This window comes from Schistocerca gregaria, chromosome 7, assembly GCF_023897955.1.
Source record: "Schistocerca gregaria isolate iqSchGreg1 chromosome 7, iqSchGreg1.2, whole genome shotgun sequence".
Lineage (NCBI taxonomy): Eukaryota > Metazoa > Arthropoda > Insecta > Orthoptera > Acrididae > Schistocerca > Schistocerca gregaria.
The window spans coordinates 104159051-104179947 of NC_064926.1; the positions used below are offsets into that span (position 1 = coordinate 104159051).

Consider the following 20897-nt stretch of genomic DNA (forward strand, 5'->3'; position numbering starts at 1 on the left):
CGAGAAGGGAACATACACAGTGGTAAAACTGTGTTACATGTGGTGCTGCCGCTGTAGCCAACGTGTGTTGTGTTACAACTGGTGAGCACTGTACGCAACCGAAGGTACCTGAGCGTAACAAGAAAAGCGAAATGTTTTGTTTTGCGGACAGTACATTCTAGAGTATCAGTTATATCAGTATACACATCTACAGTGATCGAAGAGTTATAATGAAAGGGTAGAAATAAAATCTTGGTATTTCTTTTAAACCGGTTCATTTTTTGCAGCTTTTATTTTTTAAAAAATACTTCAGTCTTTCAATAGTCAAATTTCGCTTACAACTCATTTCAGGCTTATATCAGCACATGGAAACTTTCTACCAAAAGTACTGCTCTGGAAGCTGTCTGGTTCCGTACACTTCTGCTATAAAGGCAGCCGAGTCCTTGGGCGTTCTCGTTCTGTTTGGACTGCTGAAATCCACCTCGTACACTCCGAACTTTATCCTGTGTAAAAATATTACCGTATTACGCCACACGCGTTTGCAATACGCCACACACACACACACACACACACACACACACACACACACACTCATTATTTAAAAATAAATCGCACACACAGTAAGCCTTTTTTTATGTCTATTATTACAAAAATTTATCCTCATGAACATTTCAGCATCAGTATGTGGAGAGTTGATTGATATGTGGATAGCAGTTTTAGAACTGGTTTACATTATTTTCTAGATCCAGATGCAGCAACGTTAACGATTAGTAACATTTTTGGAAAACAGCGATCTTGTAAGCTGTATAAAGTGAGTGAAAAAACTGTAGATCGCAATGGTACGTATAGAATCAACAAATGGATTTATATAAAAGAATTATTATCCATGTTAATTATGCACGAATTACACTGTGTTCTGAATAACACGAAATTTAGTAGAACGTTGGAGCACTCCTCTGGCCTGAACTTGCTATCTACGGTCGCCATTGCCATGGAACACCGTAGTAAGATGGTCAACAAGTGTCAAAGATGTGTATCCATAACGACTGAGGTCGATCGCAGCTGTCAAAGATAAGCAGATTGGTGTCTTGAAGTGGCCCCAGTACAATCTTTACTATGAGTTGCCAGCAAAAAGCTAGTCATATGGTAAATGTAAATGGTTGCGAAAACATACTTGACCTCTTAGCCACAAACAATCCAGAGCTGATAGAGAGCATCATGACTGATACAGGGATTAGTGATCACTAGGTCGTTGTACCTAGGCTCAATACCGTTTCTTCCAAATCCACCAGAAACAAATGCAAAATAATTTTATTTAAAAAAGCGGATAAAGTGTCACTAGAAGCCTTCCTAAGAGACAATCTCCATTCCTTACGAACTGACTATGCAAATGTAGACGAGATGTGGCTCAAATTCAAAGATATAGTAGCAACAGCAATTGAGAGATTCATAGCTCGTAAACTGGTAAGAGATGGAACGGATCCCCCGTGGTACACAAAACAGGTCCGAACGCTGTTGCAGAGGCAACGGAAAAAGCATGCGAAGTTCAGAAGAACGCGAAATCCCGAAGATTGGCTAAAATTTACAGACGCGCGAAATTTGGCACGTACTTTGATGCGAGATGCCTTTAATAGGTTCCACAACGAAACATTGTCTCGAAATTTGGTACAAACTCCGAAGAAATTTTGGTCGTATGTAAAGTACACAAGCGGCAAGACTCAGTCAATACCTTCGCTGCGCAGTGCCGATGGTACTGTTACCGACGACTGTGCCGCTAAAGCGGAGTTATTGAACGCAGTTTTCCGAAATTCCTTCACCAAGGAAGACGAATGGAATATTCCAGAATTTGAAACACGAGCACGTGCTAGCATGAGTTTCTTAGAAGTAGATACCTTAGGGGTTGCGAAGCAACTCAAATCGCTTGATACGGGCAAGTCTTCAGGTCCAGATTGTATACCGATTAGGTTCCTTTCAGATTACGCTGATGCTATAGCTCCCTACTTAGCACTCATATACAACAGCTCGCTCACCGATAGATCTGTACCTACAGATTGGAAAATTGCGCAGGTCGCACCAGTGTTCAAGAAGGGTAGTAGGAGTAATCATTGACGTCGGTTTGCAGTAGGGTTTTGGAGCATATACTGTATTCAAACATTATGAATCACCTCGAAGGAAACGATCTATTGATAAGTAACCAGCATGGTTTCAGAAAACATCGCTCTTGTGCAACGCAGCTAGCTCTTTATTCGCATGAAGTAATGGCCGCTATCGACAGGGGATCTCAAGTTGATTCTGTATTTCTAGATTTCCGGAAAGCTTTTGACACCGTTCCTCACAAGCGACTTCTAATCAAGCTGCGGGCCTATGGGGTATCGTCTCAGTTGTGCGACTGGATTAGTGATTTCCTGTCGGGAAGGTCACAGTTCGTAGTAATAGACGGCAAATCATCGAGTAAAACTGAAGTGATATCAGGTGTTCCCCAGGGAAGCGTCCTGGGACCTCTGCTGTTCCTGATCTATATAAATGACCTGGGTGACAATCTGAGCAGTTCTCTTAGGTTGTTCGCAGATGATGCTGTAATTTACCGTCTAGTAAGGTCATCCGAAGACAAGTATCAGTTGCAAAGCGATTTAGAAAAGATTGCTGTATGGTGTGGCAGATGGCAGTTGATGCTAAATAACGAAAAGTCTGAGGTGATCCACATGAGTTCCAAAAGAAATCCGTTGGAATTCGATTACTCGATTAATAGTACAATTCTCAAGGCTGTCAATTGAACTAAGTACCTGGGTGTTAAAATTACGAACAACTTCAGTTGGAAAGACCACATAGATAATATTGTGGGGAACGCGAGCCAAAGGTAGAGTTTCATTGGCAGGACACTTAGAAGATGCAACAAGTCCAGTAAAGAGACAGCTTACACTACACTCGTTCGTCCTCTGTTAGAATATTGCTGCGCGGTGTGGGATCCTTACCAGGTGGCATTGACGGAGGACATCGAAAGGGTGCAAAAAAGGGCAGCTCGTTTTGTATTATCACGTTATAGGGGAGAGAGTGTGGCAGATATGATAACACGAGTTGGGATGGAAGTCATTACAGCATAGACGCTTTTCGTCGCGGCGAGATCTTTTTACGAAATTTCAGTCACCAACTTTCTCTTCTGAATGCGAAAATATTTTGTTGAGCTTAACCTACATAGGTAGGAATGATCATCAAAATAAAATACGAGAAATCAGAGCTCGAACAGAAAGGTTTAGGTGTTCGTTTTTCCCGTGCGCTGTTAGGGAGCGGAATGGTAGAGAGATAGTATGATTGTTGTTCGATGAACCCTCTGCCAAGCACTTAAATGTGAATTGCAGAGTAGTCATGTAGATGTAGATGTAGATGTAGATGTAATACAGACCTGTTTTACAAGAGAACAATAGTACTTCGAAGCCAATAAACTGTTCTTTGTGGTGAAATTACGTCACAACTGATTAAAAAATAGCGTCTGATCATATAATAAAACTGGAATGTTGGTCTTACTGTTTAATAGAGTACATTTTGTAAAAAAAAAATGTATACTTTGAAACCTATAGCTCGTACTTGTCGAGAAATTACGTCAGCCTATAAAATCTGGCGATTTGTTTATTCTATACACATACCCTACTGATTAAATAGCCGATCCTATGAATATTTTCTTCTAGTTAAATAAATTATTTCCACCAGATGGACAGCTGACGTTGACGTCATACAGTACAAACACGCCCGCATCAGATTTATACAGAGTAATTTTTCCCACAGTGTACAAACTATAGGGATTGATCGATGAAAGGATAAGGAACAAAAAAGATCTAACAAACTTATGTCTGGAAATTATTTCCATGCTAGAGACCATTTGTTGAATCATTCATTGTTACAGAGACTGCGGTCTAGTACGCACTGTACCACGCAGTCACAGTTACAGTATTTGTTGAAAATGGTTCCTTGTGCCTGAACTCATGCGTGTACGCGCCGTAGCATATTCTGTCTCACACGTTCACATCGTCCAGGTTTCATCCGAATAGTGTCAAAGGCAGATATGGATTGAGCTCTCCGTACAAGATACTTTTGAGATGGTCCTCTAACGAGAAATCACACGGGTCCAGATCCGGTGAACGAACAGGTCATGCAACTGGACGCCCCTTCCCCGTCTGATCGGTCCATCGAGGAAGACACGATTGGGATGCGTCCGGACGTTAATGGTACTTCTTCCAGCAGGGGAGGCAAATCCACCCGCAAGAAACGCCGACATTTCTGACCCGTTAGGCGACGTGGAAGGAGGACTGGTCCCCAAATGCGGTCGCCAGTTATCCCGGTCCCCACATTCCGCCTGCATCGATACTGATGATTCGCTGTCACCCTACCATGGGAGTTCTGCATACTATCCCATAGATAGTTGATATGAACGCGGAAGATACCACTCCGCGTAAGGTGGGCTTTTCTGTGAATAGGATGGAAGACACAAATCCCGGAATCGTGGCTGCCTGCTGAAAAAACCAGTGGCAAAACTACTCCCGACGTGGAAAGTCTGTTGCTAATAATCCCTGCCCACACTATAAGAGATAAGGGTAGTAACAACTCTCATGGAGAATATTCCACATGGTCGTCTGGATTACACTGTACTGCCTGTTACTGCCTGGTACTGCCACGGCGGTCGTCTTCCACAGTGTTAATCACATTTTCCTCAAAGTCTGGTGTGCGAACATTTCGTGTATGTCTTTCATGATTTCCTACTTCCTGAAACGGCCCTGTCTCAGATAAACGGCGAAACGCTATTGCAAAGATTTAATGCTGTGGTTGTTGTCGACGGGGCATGTCTTCTGATATAACCTTGCTGCCGGCCGCCCGTTGCCATTCGCCTTTCCGTAAGGGAACATCATGTCGACAAGCCCTCGATTCGAAAACATAATTATTGTGTACAACGCTGTATCACATCCACTACAAGCTGAGTTACCTAGAGAAGTGAGTCGGACACAATATTGCCAATTACTATGGCAGGAGAGGGCGCTAGGATATGACGTTTGAGGAACAGTACAACCTCCAGGAGGAAACCGTGCATACTGTGACTGTGGCTGCATAGTACAGCCCGTATTAGACCGCAGTATGTCTAATACAGTATGGCTGAATAAATTGTCCTTAGCATGGAAATAATGCATTTTCGGACATGAAGTTTATTAGACCTTTTTTGTTCCGTATCCTCTCACCGATCAATCCCTATAATTTTTACACGGTAGAAAATATCACCTTGTATAACGCAATGCCAACAGTGTCAGTTTTAGCGACTTAGGTCAGCTGAATGTTCTCCTCAACGTCAACTTCAGCGGGTGATAGCGCCCCTTCCATTTTAGTATGCATAAATTACTTCATTTTAAGTCACTGACTTCTTTACGTAATTAGGAGTTTTCTATCTTTCCTAGTTTTATCTGAAGATGGCCAAAGAATGGGACGAAACTGGTCATTTTAATAAAATAACAATCGCAATCTAGACTGTGTTTTCACTGATGTTAACGGCTAGACCACGATTTGCAGACAGTATCTAAGGAAATTGAACCACATAACATAGCTGCAGTAACGGAGACGTCTGTCATATACTGAAGTGAGGAAAACCCTAATATCGTGTCGGATGTCGTTTTTCCCAGTTTAGCGCAGCAAGTCGACGTGACATGGACTCAAAAAGCCTTTGGAAGTCGCCTCCAAAAATATTGAGTCATGCTACCTCTATAGCTCTCCGTGCCTGCGAAAGGTTCAAATGGTTCAAATGGCTCTGAGCTCTATGGGACATAACTTCTGAGGTTATCAGTCCCCTAGAACTTAGAATTACTTAAACCTAACTAATCTCAGGACAACACACACATCCATGGCCGAGGCAGGATTCGAACCTGAGACCGTAGCGGTCGCGCGGTTCCAGACTGTAGCGCCTAGAACCGCTCGGCCATCCCGGCCAGCACCTGCGAAACTATTACCGGTGTAGGTTTTTATGCACGAACTGACTTCTCAATTATGTCCCATAAATGTTCTATGGGATCCGGGTAACCAAATCATTCACTCGAATAGTCCAGGTTCTTCATACCAGTGACATGGCGCTTTGTCATCCATAAAAATTCCATCGTTGTTTGGGAACATGATATCCGTGAATTACTGGCTGCTAATGGTCTCCAAGTAGCTGAACATAGACATTTTCAGTCAATGATAGATTCAGTTGGATCGGAGAACGTAGTCCATTCCATGTAAACACAGCCCACACCATTATGGAGCCATCACCAGCTTGCACGGTGCCTCGTTGACAACTTGCGCCCATGGCTTTGTGGGGTTTATGCCGCACTCGAGCCCTACCATCAGCTCTTATAAACTGAAATCGGGACTCATCTGACTACTCCACGGTTTTCTGGGCGGCCAGGATCCGACCGATACGGTCACGAGGCCAGAAGAAGTCGCTACAGGCGGTGTCGTGCTGTTAGCAAAGGCACCCGCGTCGGTCGTCTGCTGCCATAGCCAATTAAAAACACATTTCGCCGCACTGTCCTATCCTATACGTTCTTCGCACGCCCCACAATCATTTCTGCGATTATTTCATGCAGTGTTGCTTGTCTGTTAGCAGTGACAACTCCACGCAAACGCCGATGCTGTCGGTCGTTATGGGATTGCCGTCGCCCACTGCGCTGTCCGCGGTGAGAGATAAAACCCGAAACTTGGTATTCTCGGCACACTCTTGTAGCTGGGGATTTCAGGATACTGAATTCCCTTACGAATTCAGAAATGGAATGTCCCATGCATCTAGCTCCAGTCTTGCAGCAAAAATCACGTCGGAAACCTTTTCGCATGAATCACCCGAGTACAAATGAGGCCTCCGTCAATGCACTACCCTTTTATACTTTGTGTAAGCGATACTATCGCCATTAGTATATGTGCACATCGTTATCCCATATCACCTCAGTGTAGAATGAAAAGGCGAAGGAACGTTTGGTGCAAACGTGTCTACTTCTATCACATACTGACAACTTTTAGGAAGATGGCGTTCACTATCGATTTTCTACATTGTTCTTCTGCGATCTGTCTCTAGTTCTGTTAGGCTCTCATGCTAGACAAACAGTTCTTTAGCCGTTCCTATTTCCCTTCTTCGCGCACGCTCTGATATACCTTACCTATATGAATCTCCCACTCCTGGGTTGTTCATTCGGTTATTCATCATTACCTCACAGATTTCAGAAGACGACTGGGTAAACAATACAGAAAATGGAAAGATGCCACTGACACGTGTCTAAGTTTTTGACTCACATTACAGGTAGTCAGACGACAGAAACGGCAGCAAGTCCGTGTAGTCCATTGACGTCACTGACAGGAACCGCCCGGGGACACGTGGCAGCGGCATTAATTTTGAATCTAACCGTCAGTTTGCAGTTACAGGGATTTACAAAAATGTGGAAACATCAGAAACACAACAATTGCCATGTCTAACTGGGGGCCGGAAAATCCAGTGGCATTTAGAACAGCTTCCCATCGTCTCGGAATTGGGAAATATAGGTCCTGTAGATTTTCCAAAGAATCTTGTACCTGCGATAATGATGGAAACAGAAGACGGGAATAAAAATTTGTGCCACAGCCCGGACTCAAACCCGGGTCGTATTACTTACTAGGCAGAAATGCTAACAAATGATAATTAATTGAAACGCTCAGCTGCCGACAGGTGTTGTTGATATACGTCGATGGGGACAGCTGGAAATGTATTCCCCGACCGGGACTCGAAACCGGGATCTCCTGCTTACATGGCAGACGCTACGCGGCCATTGACCTTCATCTGTGCGAATGCGCACAGGTTTCCCGAACTCTTACGGGAGTCGTCACCTTCGTGGGAGGGAGTAATGAATGGATGAGCAAATATCTATTAGGAACATTACGTATGTAGATTGTGGACAGTTGGGAATGTGGGTCTCACGGGAAGCGTGCAAGGGATGACTTCCTGCAGCCACGCTGCTCATCTGTGTTCGCGGTGGCTCAGATGGACAAAGTGTCTGCCATGTAAGTAGGAGATCCAGGGTTCAGGTCGGGGCACACATTTCCAGCTGTGCCCATCGAGGTATATCAACAGCTGTCGGTAGCTGAGGGTTTCAATTAATTATCATTTGTTCTACAGGAGCTGCACGGCCATCAATGGTATCTGTTCTTTCGAGAACAGTTACTATCTTGATATACAGAAATACTAACCGTTACACCACCGCAGCACTACGATCAATAGTGCTGCCCGAGTGCCCGCCCCAACACAAACTTCAGTTCATATCTACAGCTTATTTTCCCCTCATTCTTTCTGCAGAATAGTGGAACGATGATGTAGATGGATAGCGGTCACGCCGTTTCTCTCCACAGTGGACCACAAAGGCTCAGTAACACAGAGATCTGATGACTGTGGAGAGCTATGGAGGTGTGGAAGTTCATTCTCGTGCTCAGAAAACCAGTTCTGGGTGATGCGAGCTGTGCAGTGAGGGCCCCTGTCGTCTTGGAACACATCTGCACTGGAAAACGTTGCACCACGGGGTGGATCCGATCTGCCAAAATGGTCGCATAATTGTTGACAGTAATGTGATCTTGCAGAGTGATCGCGGGGACGTACCGATTACCACGTTATGGCTTCCCAAATTATCACCGATCCCCCACCATGTTTCACTCATGAGGTGTAACTTCGGTCAGAAGTTGTGAAACAAGACTCAGTCTACCAAATGACTTTATTCCATTACTCCATAGTCCATCTTTTATGATATCTTGCGTCTGCCTCACTCATAAGTGGTTTTAGAATTCCATCTCGCCCTGCAATTCCCTGCTTGTGGAGCTCCCTTAGTGTTGTTTTGGTGCTCACAGAATTCTCGTCGTAGCGACATTCATTTCTGCAGTGACTTGTGCAGCTGTCGTCTCCTTATTTTGTATCACAATGACCTTTCATTTTGTATCACAATACTCTTCAATTACCGTCTCTCACAATCACTAAACATACATTTTCGTCCGCGTTGTGACTTAGCGAGTGATGTTTTTCCGCTTCCCCTGTATGCGGTATAAATCTACAATACGGTTCCTCTTGAAACACCGAAAACTTCGGCTAGTGTGATTACTGAAGCACTCACGATGCGAGCACCAGGAATTTTTCCACGTTCGAATTCACATAGCTCCGACATAATGCACTCACAACTACACAGAACACTTCCAACGTGTGAAGGACATTCTACAGGGGCTGTTCGCTATCAAATACAACAGTGAAACCTACAGGTCTGCATTTATGTTCAAGCGCGTGTTTCTCACAGTGTTCCCATTTTTTCCGGCTCGTGTAAGTTGTTTACACGTTCTGACACTCCTTCTCCCAAGTGCAACTATGCCATAGCGTGTGTTACGAATCGGATTTAGGAGAGATTCCATACCCACAGATAGACGTAATTTTTCTTTATGTCTCTAGTTTTCTGAAAACCCGGAGATACTTATGAATAATTCTATACAGACGCTAGAAGAGTAATTTCTTCCACAGATAAACCTCAGCTTCCAGTCTCACAAAGACAACTGCTTGTTTCACCTACAACTGCGGCCATGCGATCGCTCTACTTTGCATTCCAACTAATTGTTGAGACTCAATCGCTTTGGCAAAGGTCTAATCGTATTTAAGATTTCGTGAAGTCCAGAACTTAACGTTAAGCATTAGTTGACACCCTTTGCAGCAGGTTCATATTTTGTAGATCTAGCTGGACATCATTACAGTTTATGGTTACCTCTTTCTCATAAGAAACCTTGTCATCTCCAAAACATTAGGGTTTGTAGCTTAAAATTTTACGACGAGAAAGTTATATGTAAACTATAATGACGCTATTATCCTTTCCTGCTACATACTACAAAGTATTCCGGTGTCTTTGGAACAACCTCTGTAATACGTCTGTCTATGCGGTAATAGCAAACCTAGCTACAGATTCCGGAATAACGAATTTTCTGCACCAGATATCTGTTTGAAATCTGACACTTGTAAACACCTATCCATGACTTTTAATGAATCGTGCGTGTAGGATGCAGTCTGACATTGGCTAATCAGTGGTTTTGAAATTAGTGCCAGTAACCGCGTACAAGACTATTTTGTTCCACGTTGCACGTTGTGCATAAACTCATCTGAACTAGGTCTAGATTTCTGCTAGAATGGAAGGGGTAAAAGAGCCTCCAGTGATCATCTAAAGACCTTAGAAAGTATGTCAAAATAAAAATAAAAACTTTCAGATACTTACGCTAGCAAGTTCGGACCTCACTAGAACAATCGGACTATCACTTCCAGCCTACAACCAAAAATTTTTGCTCACGTGTAATGGAAAAAATAATCATAACTTGGCGCAGAAGTCGCATGCACCATCTTTTGCTAATATAACAATGACCGAGCGAGGTAGCGCAATGGTTAGCACACGGGACTCGCATTCCGGAGGACGACGGTTCAAACGCGTGTCCGGCCATCCTGATTTAGGTTTTCCACGATTGTCCTAAATCGCTTCAAGCAAATGCCGGGAGGGTTCCTCTGAAAGGACACAGCCGACTTCCTTCCCCGTCCTTCTCTAATCCCATGGCCTCGCTGCTTAGTGCCCTCCCACAAACCAATCAACCAGAGGTCACGTTTATATGAGACGCCTACATTCAATGAATGTAGTGTAGAGGGGCGATCCTTATGTTGTGAGCACATCCTTAACCGTCGTTTAAAAGACTCTGTAACGTACGAAAGCAACAGCCATCCACAACAGTTTAAAGACGTTATCGAAAATGTTCGGCAGGTTGTTTTTTGCCTTTGAATGCTTTAGTACACTCAGTTGTGTAGTTACAATCTAATTCACGCAAATAAATACAAGAGCAGAAAATTTAGATATGGATGACTGTGTCTTGGTAATTTTAACTTACTTCAATGAATCTTAAGAACAAAATAAATGTCTACGGTAGAAAAATACATGCTCGTACACTTTACTATGTTCTGCATTTTTTGCCGGAAGAAGGATACAAACATGTGTACCTGATTATGTTCTCCTTGTTTTATCCAAAAGAGGGCACATGTATGACTATCTGATTGTCTTATATACCTAAAGGAGAAATTATACCTGAGGATGTTCCACATGCTTTATCCACAACGAGGATAAAGGCATTTACTTTTTATCTGACCACAATATTATTGCACTTGGCCTCCGTTGGTCGCTATCGAAACGCACAGTGACGGTACAGTAAACAAGTACTGTGGGAACTAAGGAAAACTCACGGCACTGTGAATGACTACATGGCAATTGTCCATATACCGCCAAGTGGTTCAGAGGGTCCTGGTGAAACATTACGATAACAACTCACGATAAGACGACCGAAGCACCCTCACCCCCAGGTACAATAATATTGTGGTCGACTCATACACCTACCTCATTGTGTTCTCTATAGAAATAATAAAATCAGTAATATTAATAATACTGTGCAATAAAATAATATTTAAAAGTGAATAATACTATAAGGACATTACCAGTCGAATATACGGCTAATAAAGGATGATTTATGGCCAATTTGTTCGCTGACTGAATGCTCCATTGAAATAACCAATAACGAATATTTCCACCCAATCCTCTTTCCATTCCAAAACAAAAAATACTGTATATAGACTTCCAGTATATAGTAAGTACCAGCAAGAGTAACTCGTCGCAGGAAACATAATTACAACAGCTACAATAAAATTTCACGAAATACACATCCGGATAGATGCGCGTGTTAGCACGTCGCTTCCAGCATTCGAACGGACACGTCGGTCCCAGAGCGAATCCGGACGTCGGATTAAGACGAGAGTCGGTGTGCCGGCCAGCCTGGGAGTGGTTTTTAGGCGGTTTCCCACATACAACTAGGTGAATACCCCCTTCTGGCCTCAATTACACGAGTCACAAAAATTTAGAAAGTGTTCGCACATTTTCTCATGGATAACACTAGGCGCAGGGACCACAGGGTGAACATAATCTGTTCCAGGGGCTGGGGGCTGGGGGGAGAGATCAAGAGCTGGGTACGGGGAGGGCATACCGCCACCCTCTAACACATCCGATAATAACCATCTGTGTACGTACGTGATAAAGGCAAAAGGAGAAGACAAGATTAAAATTTGACGACGTCGATAACACAGCAATTTTTTTCCGTATGCTTGGCTTAATATGAAATTATTTTGCACCAAAAATTTCTTCAGGCATCCCAGTTTAGTTTCTTGATAAATGTTGGCCACTGCGTTGTAAATATATACGTATCAAAAAGTTATGAGCATTCCACAGGTACAGCATACAACACCGGCAGCCGCCTGCGCTGGTTCATCTACGCCTCAGACATCTGCGTGGACTCTGAAGCTTTCACCCTAACAGTTAAACTATAAGAAGTCCTAACACGTCATCAAACGAAGCATAACACTGCTTTTGTCCTTGAAACTGTGAAACATTTGAAGGCATCCATTGGTCCATTCACAGTTACATTTACAATGTGTATGCGTCTTTGAATTTTACATGATAGATTTAGTGGAACAGCTGTGACTTTATTGCTTTTGTATTAAGGTTGCACGCACATCACCATTCTTTTAGTGGGGAGAAGAGAACGTACGCGAAGAAACACAGCTCTTTCTCCAAGATCGTTCAGTTAATTATTCAGTCTGCGCAGATGTGGTTTGAACCCACAGATTTGAGAGGTTTTGCTCAAACCTCCAACTCCAGCTTCCAGGTTTGCACACAACTCAGGTTGGTGCAAATCTTCTGTCCACACGCAACGATCTGTCTGCGCAGATGTGATGTGCGCAGACAGATCGTCGCGTGTGGACTGGCCTTAATGCTGGTGGTCGGAAGGCACCTTGGACTTTGGCGAGTGAAGTGGCATTTCATATTGTCGAGCCATGTTTGGTACAAGTGGCACGGTCGGATCGGCCACGTAGTAGTGCCCCATTGGATCTAACGGTGGACGCCGACCAAAATGCAATCAGCGCCGCAGAGAGTGGATGGTCCACGGTCCACGATCGATGGCAGCAGAAGAAATGAAGTGCTATCGATGACGAGTTCCTGGCAATATAGCGGCCATTAAACATTTTCGGTCGTCTGTCGAAGGAAGATATTTTACAGCTTTTACTGACTACAGACCACTGACTTGTTCGTTGTAATGCGCAACGAGTCTTGGCTCACCGTGGCAGTGTAATAAAGCGGAATATATTGCCCAATTTAACACCGACCAGCGTCACGTTTCAGGTAGAAACAGCCTTCTCGCAAACTGATGGTCGCAAAATTGCCCCAGCGTAGAGGCTGTGTCGTGGGCTGATGTAGCGGCTAAGCAACACGAGGACACAGCACTATACAACTTACTCTAAAGTAAATACGTCCCCCCCTCCCCCCTCCTCCCCCCCCCCCCCCTCCAGGAGCTGCGATGTATTTGTGTTGCACATTGTGGCATGAGTACCTGGTGCGATACGTCCCGGGACAAACAACGCCCATAAATTTTGGCACATAGTTTTTCGAGCAATGCGTAGCCAGTCTCATACTGGCATTCGAGCAACAGTTAGTAGCGAGCAAGGCTGTGCGGCCAGGAATCCAGAGGGACTGTCGAGCTTGGGCGCATTCCTGCCTCACTTGCCATTGGATTATTGACAGATAGGAGAAATTTTTAATGTTAACTGTTTTTGTTCCATGTAATTGCGAAGTGAACTGGTACAGAATTTTTTCCGGCGCATGATGAAGCCTCGAGAGCTTGCGACTTCGGGATTTGGCTACATCTTTTCTAATTCATATTCAAATTAAATAATTGGCGCGAAGCATTAGCCGAGCAACATAATTAATTGCTAATATTTCCCAACAGGTAAACATTAAAAGAGCAATAAATTAGCATTCAGCAGTTGGTAGTAGGTACGAGGTGTGATTGGAAAGAATGGGCTTGTAATTGTACAATAGACTTACGAACTATTAAAATCAGCTTATGGAGAAAATTGTATGTGGCAGTCAAATGTTTTTGTCTGGTTCAATAGATTTAAAAATGACTGTGAATCATTTGAAGATGAACCACGGTCCGGCTGTCCTTCCACCTCAAAAACGAATGAAAATGTTGTGAAAGTTCACGACTTAGCTCACTCTGATTGTAGACTTAGAATTAGGGAGATGGCATATGAACTTAATTTAAGTTTCTATACAGTTCAGTCAATTTTAACTGAAGATCTGAACATGCGTCGAGTGTCTGCAAAATTCATTCCAAAAGATTTGTCAAGTGACCAGAGACAATACAGACTTGAAGTGTGCCAAGAACTGATTAATCGGACTAAAAATGACCTAGATTTGTTAAATAGGGTAATTACAGGTGACGAATTATGGATATATGATCCTGAAACCATAGTGCAGTCCTCACAGTGGAAGACTCTAGGTTCACCACGACCGAAAAAAGCACGGCAAAGTCGATTGAAGGTGAAGACAATGCTGGTGATTTTTTTCGATTCTTCCGGTATTGTGCATCATGAATTTACCCCTGGAGGACAGATAACTAACGAGGAATACTACAAATGTGTCCTTGATCGTTTGCACGAAAAGGTGTGAAGAAAAGGCCTGTATTGTGGAAAGACAGGAGTTGGGTGCTACACCATAACAATGCTCTGGCTCATCGTGCCTTGTCCATCGTTGAATTTTTGACCAAATTGAAAATTCATGTGCATCCACAACCGTCATATTCCCCTGATTTGGCCCCTGCGGACTTCTGCCTGTTTCCTAAACTGAAATTTTCACTGAAAGGGAAGCGATTTGACTCGATTGAGGACATCCAGGCAAATATGAAGAGCGTCCTTAACACACTTTAGGAAAAAAAATTCCAGGCATGTTTCCAAAAGTGGAAACACCGTTGGAGTAGGTGTGTTAGACGGGGACTGTTTTGAAGGAGATGCAACACAGTAGCAACAGGCCATGGTACGTTTACTAGATGAAGTGTATGATGGACACAGACATTCAGTATATGTAAGTACAAGCATTACTCACGTGAATCCCAAATTCCATTCCAGGTTGTCCATGAGAGACCACGTTGTGTAGCCGATCACTGGAACTTCGTCCGTGTTCACAGCTTCCAGGAGAGCTCCCAAGAAACCCTGTAGAGCAAAAAAAAGTAAAACTAATATGAGTTTGAGGATGGCAGGACGTAAGTTGGACTACGGATCAGGGCAGTGAGTGTTACATACGATGTAGTAATTGATCCTGTCAGTGTCGTTACGTCCTCCTGAATCCTTCCAACCATTCTCAGTTACAATTATCGGGTACCCAGGGTATTCATTAGCAATCCAGTTCAGCAATCTTCGGAATCCAGAGGGCGATTCCTGAAAGAAAAAGAAAATTCTTTATGTATGATTTCTCCATCCTGTCTTTTTAAGATTTGTGAGTGACTGATGTGAACATTGGAATCATTCATTTTACTTTCAGCTTAGTTCATACGCTCACACTGTATCCCTAGTTCTCTCTCCATTTTGTGTGTTGTGTGTGTGTGTGTGTGTTCTCCTTCCTTAACATATGTCCTACATGCTGCTGGGTTCCGATGTTTTGGCTCTGTCACCATTTTATATGACATTCGGGTCTGATCGAGGTACGATCTTGCATGTAGGGCATTAAGCCATCACTGCCTACGTCGTCGCACTGGCCTTTTACCACTTAATCTCAAACTAAAACCAGTCTTCACACTCATCGATGCCTCTGATGTAAGGACATGACGGCTTTTTCTCATCTTTTCTGCTGTTGGTGCTATTCCATGTAACATAAGAATTTGCTCATTTGCTCATTTGTGACATGATCTTGCAGTGTTAATCCAGATCCCTGTCTGAGCATCTTTGTTTCCATGACAGCAAATCTTCTTTTGTTGAAGGCCAGCATTCAGCACCACCCAGTGTAGCTGGACAGACTACAAATCGGTATACTTTCGACTTGAACCTGTCTAGAATCTTCCGATCACAGGTGCTTCAGTCACAGAAAGCCACTTGAGCCACGTGCTGCTCACGCAGGAAGAGATTTCTCCACTGACGTATCGATCAGCTGCAGTTGTAGAGCCTGGTAGTTGATGGTATCCACCTGACGATCTGTAGTGAGGTACTACGTTTTCTGTATGTTCAGTCGTAGACCTACTTCTGCAAGGTCATCGTTCCTGGGTTGGGCTTGACACTGCCTGTCAGTGTTACCTTAAGAGGCCAGTAGCACGTCATCAGGATATAGCAACGTGCAGGGTGCGGCCGTCTGCATATCCCTGATGACTGGACCCATGACTGTGATGATCGGCAGAGGCGGGAGAGAATATCCCTGATGCACTCCTACAGAAACAGAAAAATCGCCCCATAGACCAGTAACACTGTGTCCTGCTCTTTGGGTCATAGTAGAGACGTCTGACCCATTCTACTAATTCTTCAGGTACTCCATGCTCCCACAAGGCAAGCCGATAGATTCGTGTGGCTCTCGGTCAAAGGATTATTCGAGGTCAAGGGAGGCGAGGTGTAGGTGCATTGACTTCTCACGGTGTTCTTCAATAACCTGGCGAGCAGTATGGATAGCGTCTGTCGCGCCACAGTCCTTCACGAATCCACATGGACTGATAATCTTAGCACTCTTTTATCGATGATGCGTTCAGAGATCTTCATTGTACGTTATGGACGGTGCATTGGATGACTGTTGCCACATTTAGCTGGCATACTCTTCTGTTTCCAAACTGGAGCTATAGTTCATGGAGCTATAGTTCATGTCCAGTCAGCTGGAATCCTTCCCTCTTCAGTAATTTTGTCGAAGAAACCGGTCAGTCACTCAATTGAAACCCAGTGCTTTAACTTCCACAGGTCTGGAGATAGATCGTCTGGTTCAGTCACCTTTTTTTCATTTTATTCAATGCTTCGTTCATTTTAGGTGGGTGATGTTATGGACCCTTGTACAGGTTTTATTAAGAGCATTTAGAAACTCCTCATTGCAAATTTTTTCAACCTATTGCCGCAATCGTTCTGTTACTGAAACCCCATCGTCAATAAGTGAAAAAAATATCAAAATCCGTCCATATATAGACAGAATACGTGGAACTTTAATATATGGTATAAACAGACTACATATACAAAATTTTAGATTATATAGAGTACTTAAGAATAAAATACTTTTTTGTGTGGCAAACATGTCGCACGTGCACCGTTTCTCTGCTACGGATCCTTAAAGGCTTTGGCGTTAGTGAGACAGCGTTCAAAGTGCCTTGTGATGAGTATTGCTTCAGAGGTGTTACTGAAAATGTCGTCCATTAACGATACTGCACAGCTGGGGGAGAGAGGTGTTTGCTGTATGAGACTCTGATAGCCCCTCCAGAAGAGCTGGTTGTCGATTTGGCAGAAGCTGCAACTGCTATTCGTGAAATAGCTGGTTAACTTTTGTTTGTTGGACAATCATTAGCAAACAGATGCCAATTACGTATTAGCCCTTTGAGTTCCACCTGCCACGTGCCCCCTGTTGGCCGAAAGGGATCGGCGACCCCTCAGTCACCGAAGCGTCACGGGCTTGCATATGTACAAGGCGCTGCGTCCCCGAACTGCGTGGACCACAGTAAGGACGGCAGGCGGCAGGACAAGCGCCACAAGAGGTCCTCCGTGCCAGGGACCTATTTCCTCAGCCGTGTCACGTCAACGGAACTGCATCGGCACGAATTCCTCCGCGCCCCGGCTATATAGAGCAGCGCAAGCCAATACATCGGCATTTCGCTCTACCGGAGCTCTGGGCCGATTTGTGTGACAGCTCTTACAAGGGAACCTCCCCATCGCACCCCCCTCAGATTTAGTTATAAGTTGGCACAGTGGATAGCCCTTGAAAAAATGGACACAGATCAATCGAAAAACAGGAAGAAGTTGTGTGGAACTATGAAAAAAAATATGCAAAATATACAAACTGAGTAGTCCATCCGCGAGATAGGCAACATCAAGAAGAACATGAGTTCACGAGCGCGATGGTCCCGGGGGTTAGCGTGAGCAGCTGCGGAACTAGAGGTCCTTGGTTTAAGTCTTCCCTCCTGTGAAAAACTCAATTTTTTATATAATCAACTTCGCTCTCCAAAATTCCAGTGCATGTTCAGATTTGCTTGGACATATGCAGGATTTGACTGTCTACTCACAGCAAAAATTTGAAAATGTCAAAAACATATATTTTGACAGAGCACAGGGAAAACTATGCCACTGGGAAAGTGTTGCATTCATTTGTTGCAGTTTGTGTGACAAACTCTTATGTTTTCATCACTTTTTTGGTAATGATTATCATATCCACAAGAAAACCTAAATCGGGCAAGGTAGAAGGTTCTTTTTACCCATTCGCCAACTGTACAAGTTAGGTGGATCGACAACATATTCCTGTCATGTGACGCACGTGCCGTCACCAGTGTCGTATAGAATATATCAGACGTGTTTTTCTGTGGAGGAATCGGTTGACCTATAACCTTGCGATCAAATGTTTTCGGTTACCATTGGAGAGGCACGTCCTTTCGTCTACTAATCGCACGGTTTTGCGGTGGGGTCGTAAAACACAGACTCTAAACGTATTACAGTGAACAGAGACGTCAATGAACGAAGGGACAGATCATAACTTCGCAAAAGTACAGAAAATAAACTTTTCGCTCGAGGGAAGACTTGCACCAAGGGCCCCTCCTTCCGCAGTCGTTCACTTTAACCATAGGACCACGGCGCTCCTGAGCTCACATTAGCCTTGATGTTGCCTATCTTGCGGATGGACTACTCAGTTTGTATATTTTGCTTATTTTTTTCATAGTTCCACACAACTTCTTCCTGTTTTCTCAATTGGTCTGTGTTCAGTTTTTCAAGGTCTATCCACTGTGCCAACTTATGACTAAATCTGAGGGGGCTGCGATGGGGAGGTTCCCTTGTTAGTAGCCCATCAGCACAGAGCCAGGTCGGAACCCACCGCACCGGGACCTACGACTTTCCAGCGATATCACGAGATGTACCTGCTGGCCAACTACGACGAACGTTCAACGTTCGTCTTTAAGGATTATCAGTGGCGGACTCTTCACGTTCCACTACATTCACTCACAGTGTGTTCCAGGCAGATGTCTCTTAGTGTCTCAGAAGTTTTATTATTTTTTTAATTTGTTGTTAAATCTCTCTATTGTGCTCGTAATAAATACTTGTTCCTGTTTAGCTGTGTCTTATTATTTCTTGTCGAGCATATCCTCGTGGGAAATATAGCACCATCAGTATTAAAAATATGTAATAATAAAATTTGTCGCATAATTATTCTTTATTACCATTGCAAACAGCAAATAGAAGACTGGATTAGCAAAACGTAAACTATCAATTGTCTTGGAGGTGGTAGCAGCCGGAATAAAACATTAGTTTTTTCAGTAAATTAATCTTTATGATCATAGTAAGCGAGGCATATAAGATTAAACTGGCAAAAGGTAAACAATCAGTTGTTTTAAGGCGATGGTTTCGCATTGGAACCTCTGAGACGTACAGTTTTCTACCACTTATCATTTCATGTGATATTTTTGAAAGCAAAGTCGCATTTTTCCTAGACAAACTCCCACATCTCGAAATCTCCATGAACTCGAAAGTCTAGAACAAATTATAGTCCTAAATAACAAACCAAAATCTACATCTACTACATCTACATGACTACTCTGCAATTCACATTTAAGTGCTTGGCAGAGGGTTCTTCGAACCACAATCATACTATCTCTCTACCATTCCACTCCTGAACAGCGAGCGGGAAAAACGAACACCTAAACCTTTCTGTTCGAACTCTGATTTCTCGTATTTTATTTTGATGATCATTCCTACCTATGTAGGTTAAGCTCAACAAAATATTTTCGCATTCAGAAGAGAAAGTTGGTAACTGAAATTTCGTAAAAAGATCTTGCCGCGACGAAAAACGCCTTTGCTGTAATGAGTTCCATCCCAATTCGCGTATCATATCTGCCACACTCTCTCCCCTATTAAGTGATAATACAAAACGAGCTGCCATTTTTTGCACCCTGTCGATGTCTTCCTTCAGTCCCACCTGGTAAGGATCCCACACCGCGCAGCAATATTCTAACAGAGGACGAACGAATGTAGTGTAAGCTGTCTCTTTAGTGGACTTGTTGCATCTTCTAAGTGTCCTGCCAATGAAACGCAACCTTTGGCTCGCCTTCCCCACAATATTATCTATGTGGGCCTAAAATTTAATAAATTTTGTATGGCAACTACACTCTGTCCCAGTGGCTTCATTTCGATTATACTCATATAAGGCGTAGTACATACTGAAATTTATGTTACGATAAATCGGATACTCTTACTTCAACTGTCAATGATCTCCTCAACATGGTCGCTATAAGGAAAACTGCTTATCAGAATCTCCCACAATTACGTAGCACGATCTCTGCACCGACCGTTGCTTTGAACGCTGCTACAATGCAGTTCCTCAGTGTACCACTAGAGGTGTCTGTCATGCAAAAGCATCGGTGGTTTCAGGCGAAAGGCATTGGTACCTAAAAAGTTAATAAACTAGCCGTTTCACGCAGAAACCACTGGGGCTCAAAGAGTTAAAGTAAAAGGGCGACGTTTTCGGCAACGCGTCTAAAGCAGTATTCATCACACGGCAGTTTGAACACCGTCTCTGAACATCAGTGGCATCAGATTCTTCACAAACCCCTGCGCACTGGTAACATTTACGTCACATATGGAAGTGTTTTTATCTCCTACAAATGCTCCAGAATTTTTTATACGTCGTTCTTTAAACCCTTTGACCACCACAAATAATTTTTCGTTCAGAAGTAAAATAAAAAAATGCGTGATACAAGTGCTGTTTAGCTAGAGGGGGAAAGTACCCTGCATGATTGCCTTTGTCCGTTGCAAAGATATGAATAGCAGTAGGTCTTTTTTTAATAGCATCTTATAC

At 43.5% G+C, this 20897-nt stretch overlaps 1 protein-coding gene across 1 annotated transcript in view; it reads right to left on the reverse strand.

Moving 5' to 3' along the window:
• Positions 1-237: 237 nt before the first annotated feature.
• LOC126282308 (myrosinase 1-like) overlaps positions 238-20897 on the reverse strand; it is a 73085-nt gene continuing 52425 nt past the window's right edge. The window contains exons 9-11 of the mRNA XM_049981963.1: positions 15188-15322; positions 14991-15097; positions 238-482 (exon numbers count right to left, since the gene is read on the reverse strand). Of these exons, the coding sequence (XP_049837920.1) occupies positions 356-482; positions 14991-15097; positions 15188-15322 (369 nt within the window). The 3' untranslated portion in view covers positions 238-355. The remainder of the gene's footprint in view (positions 483-14990; positions 15098-15187; positions 15323-20897) is intronic.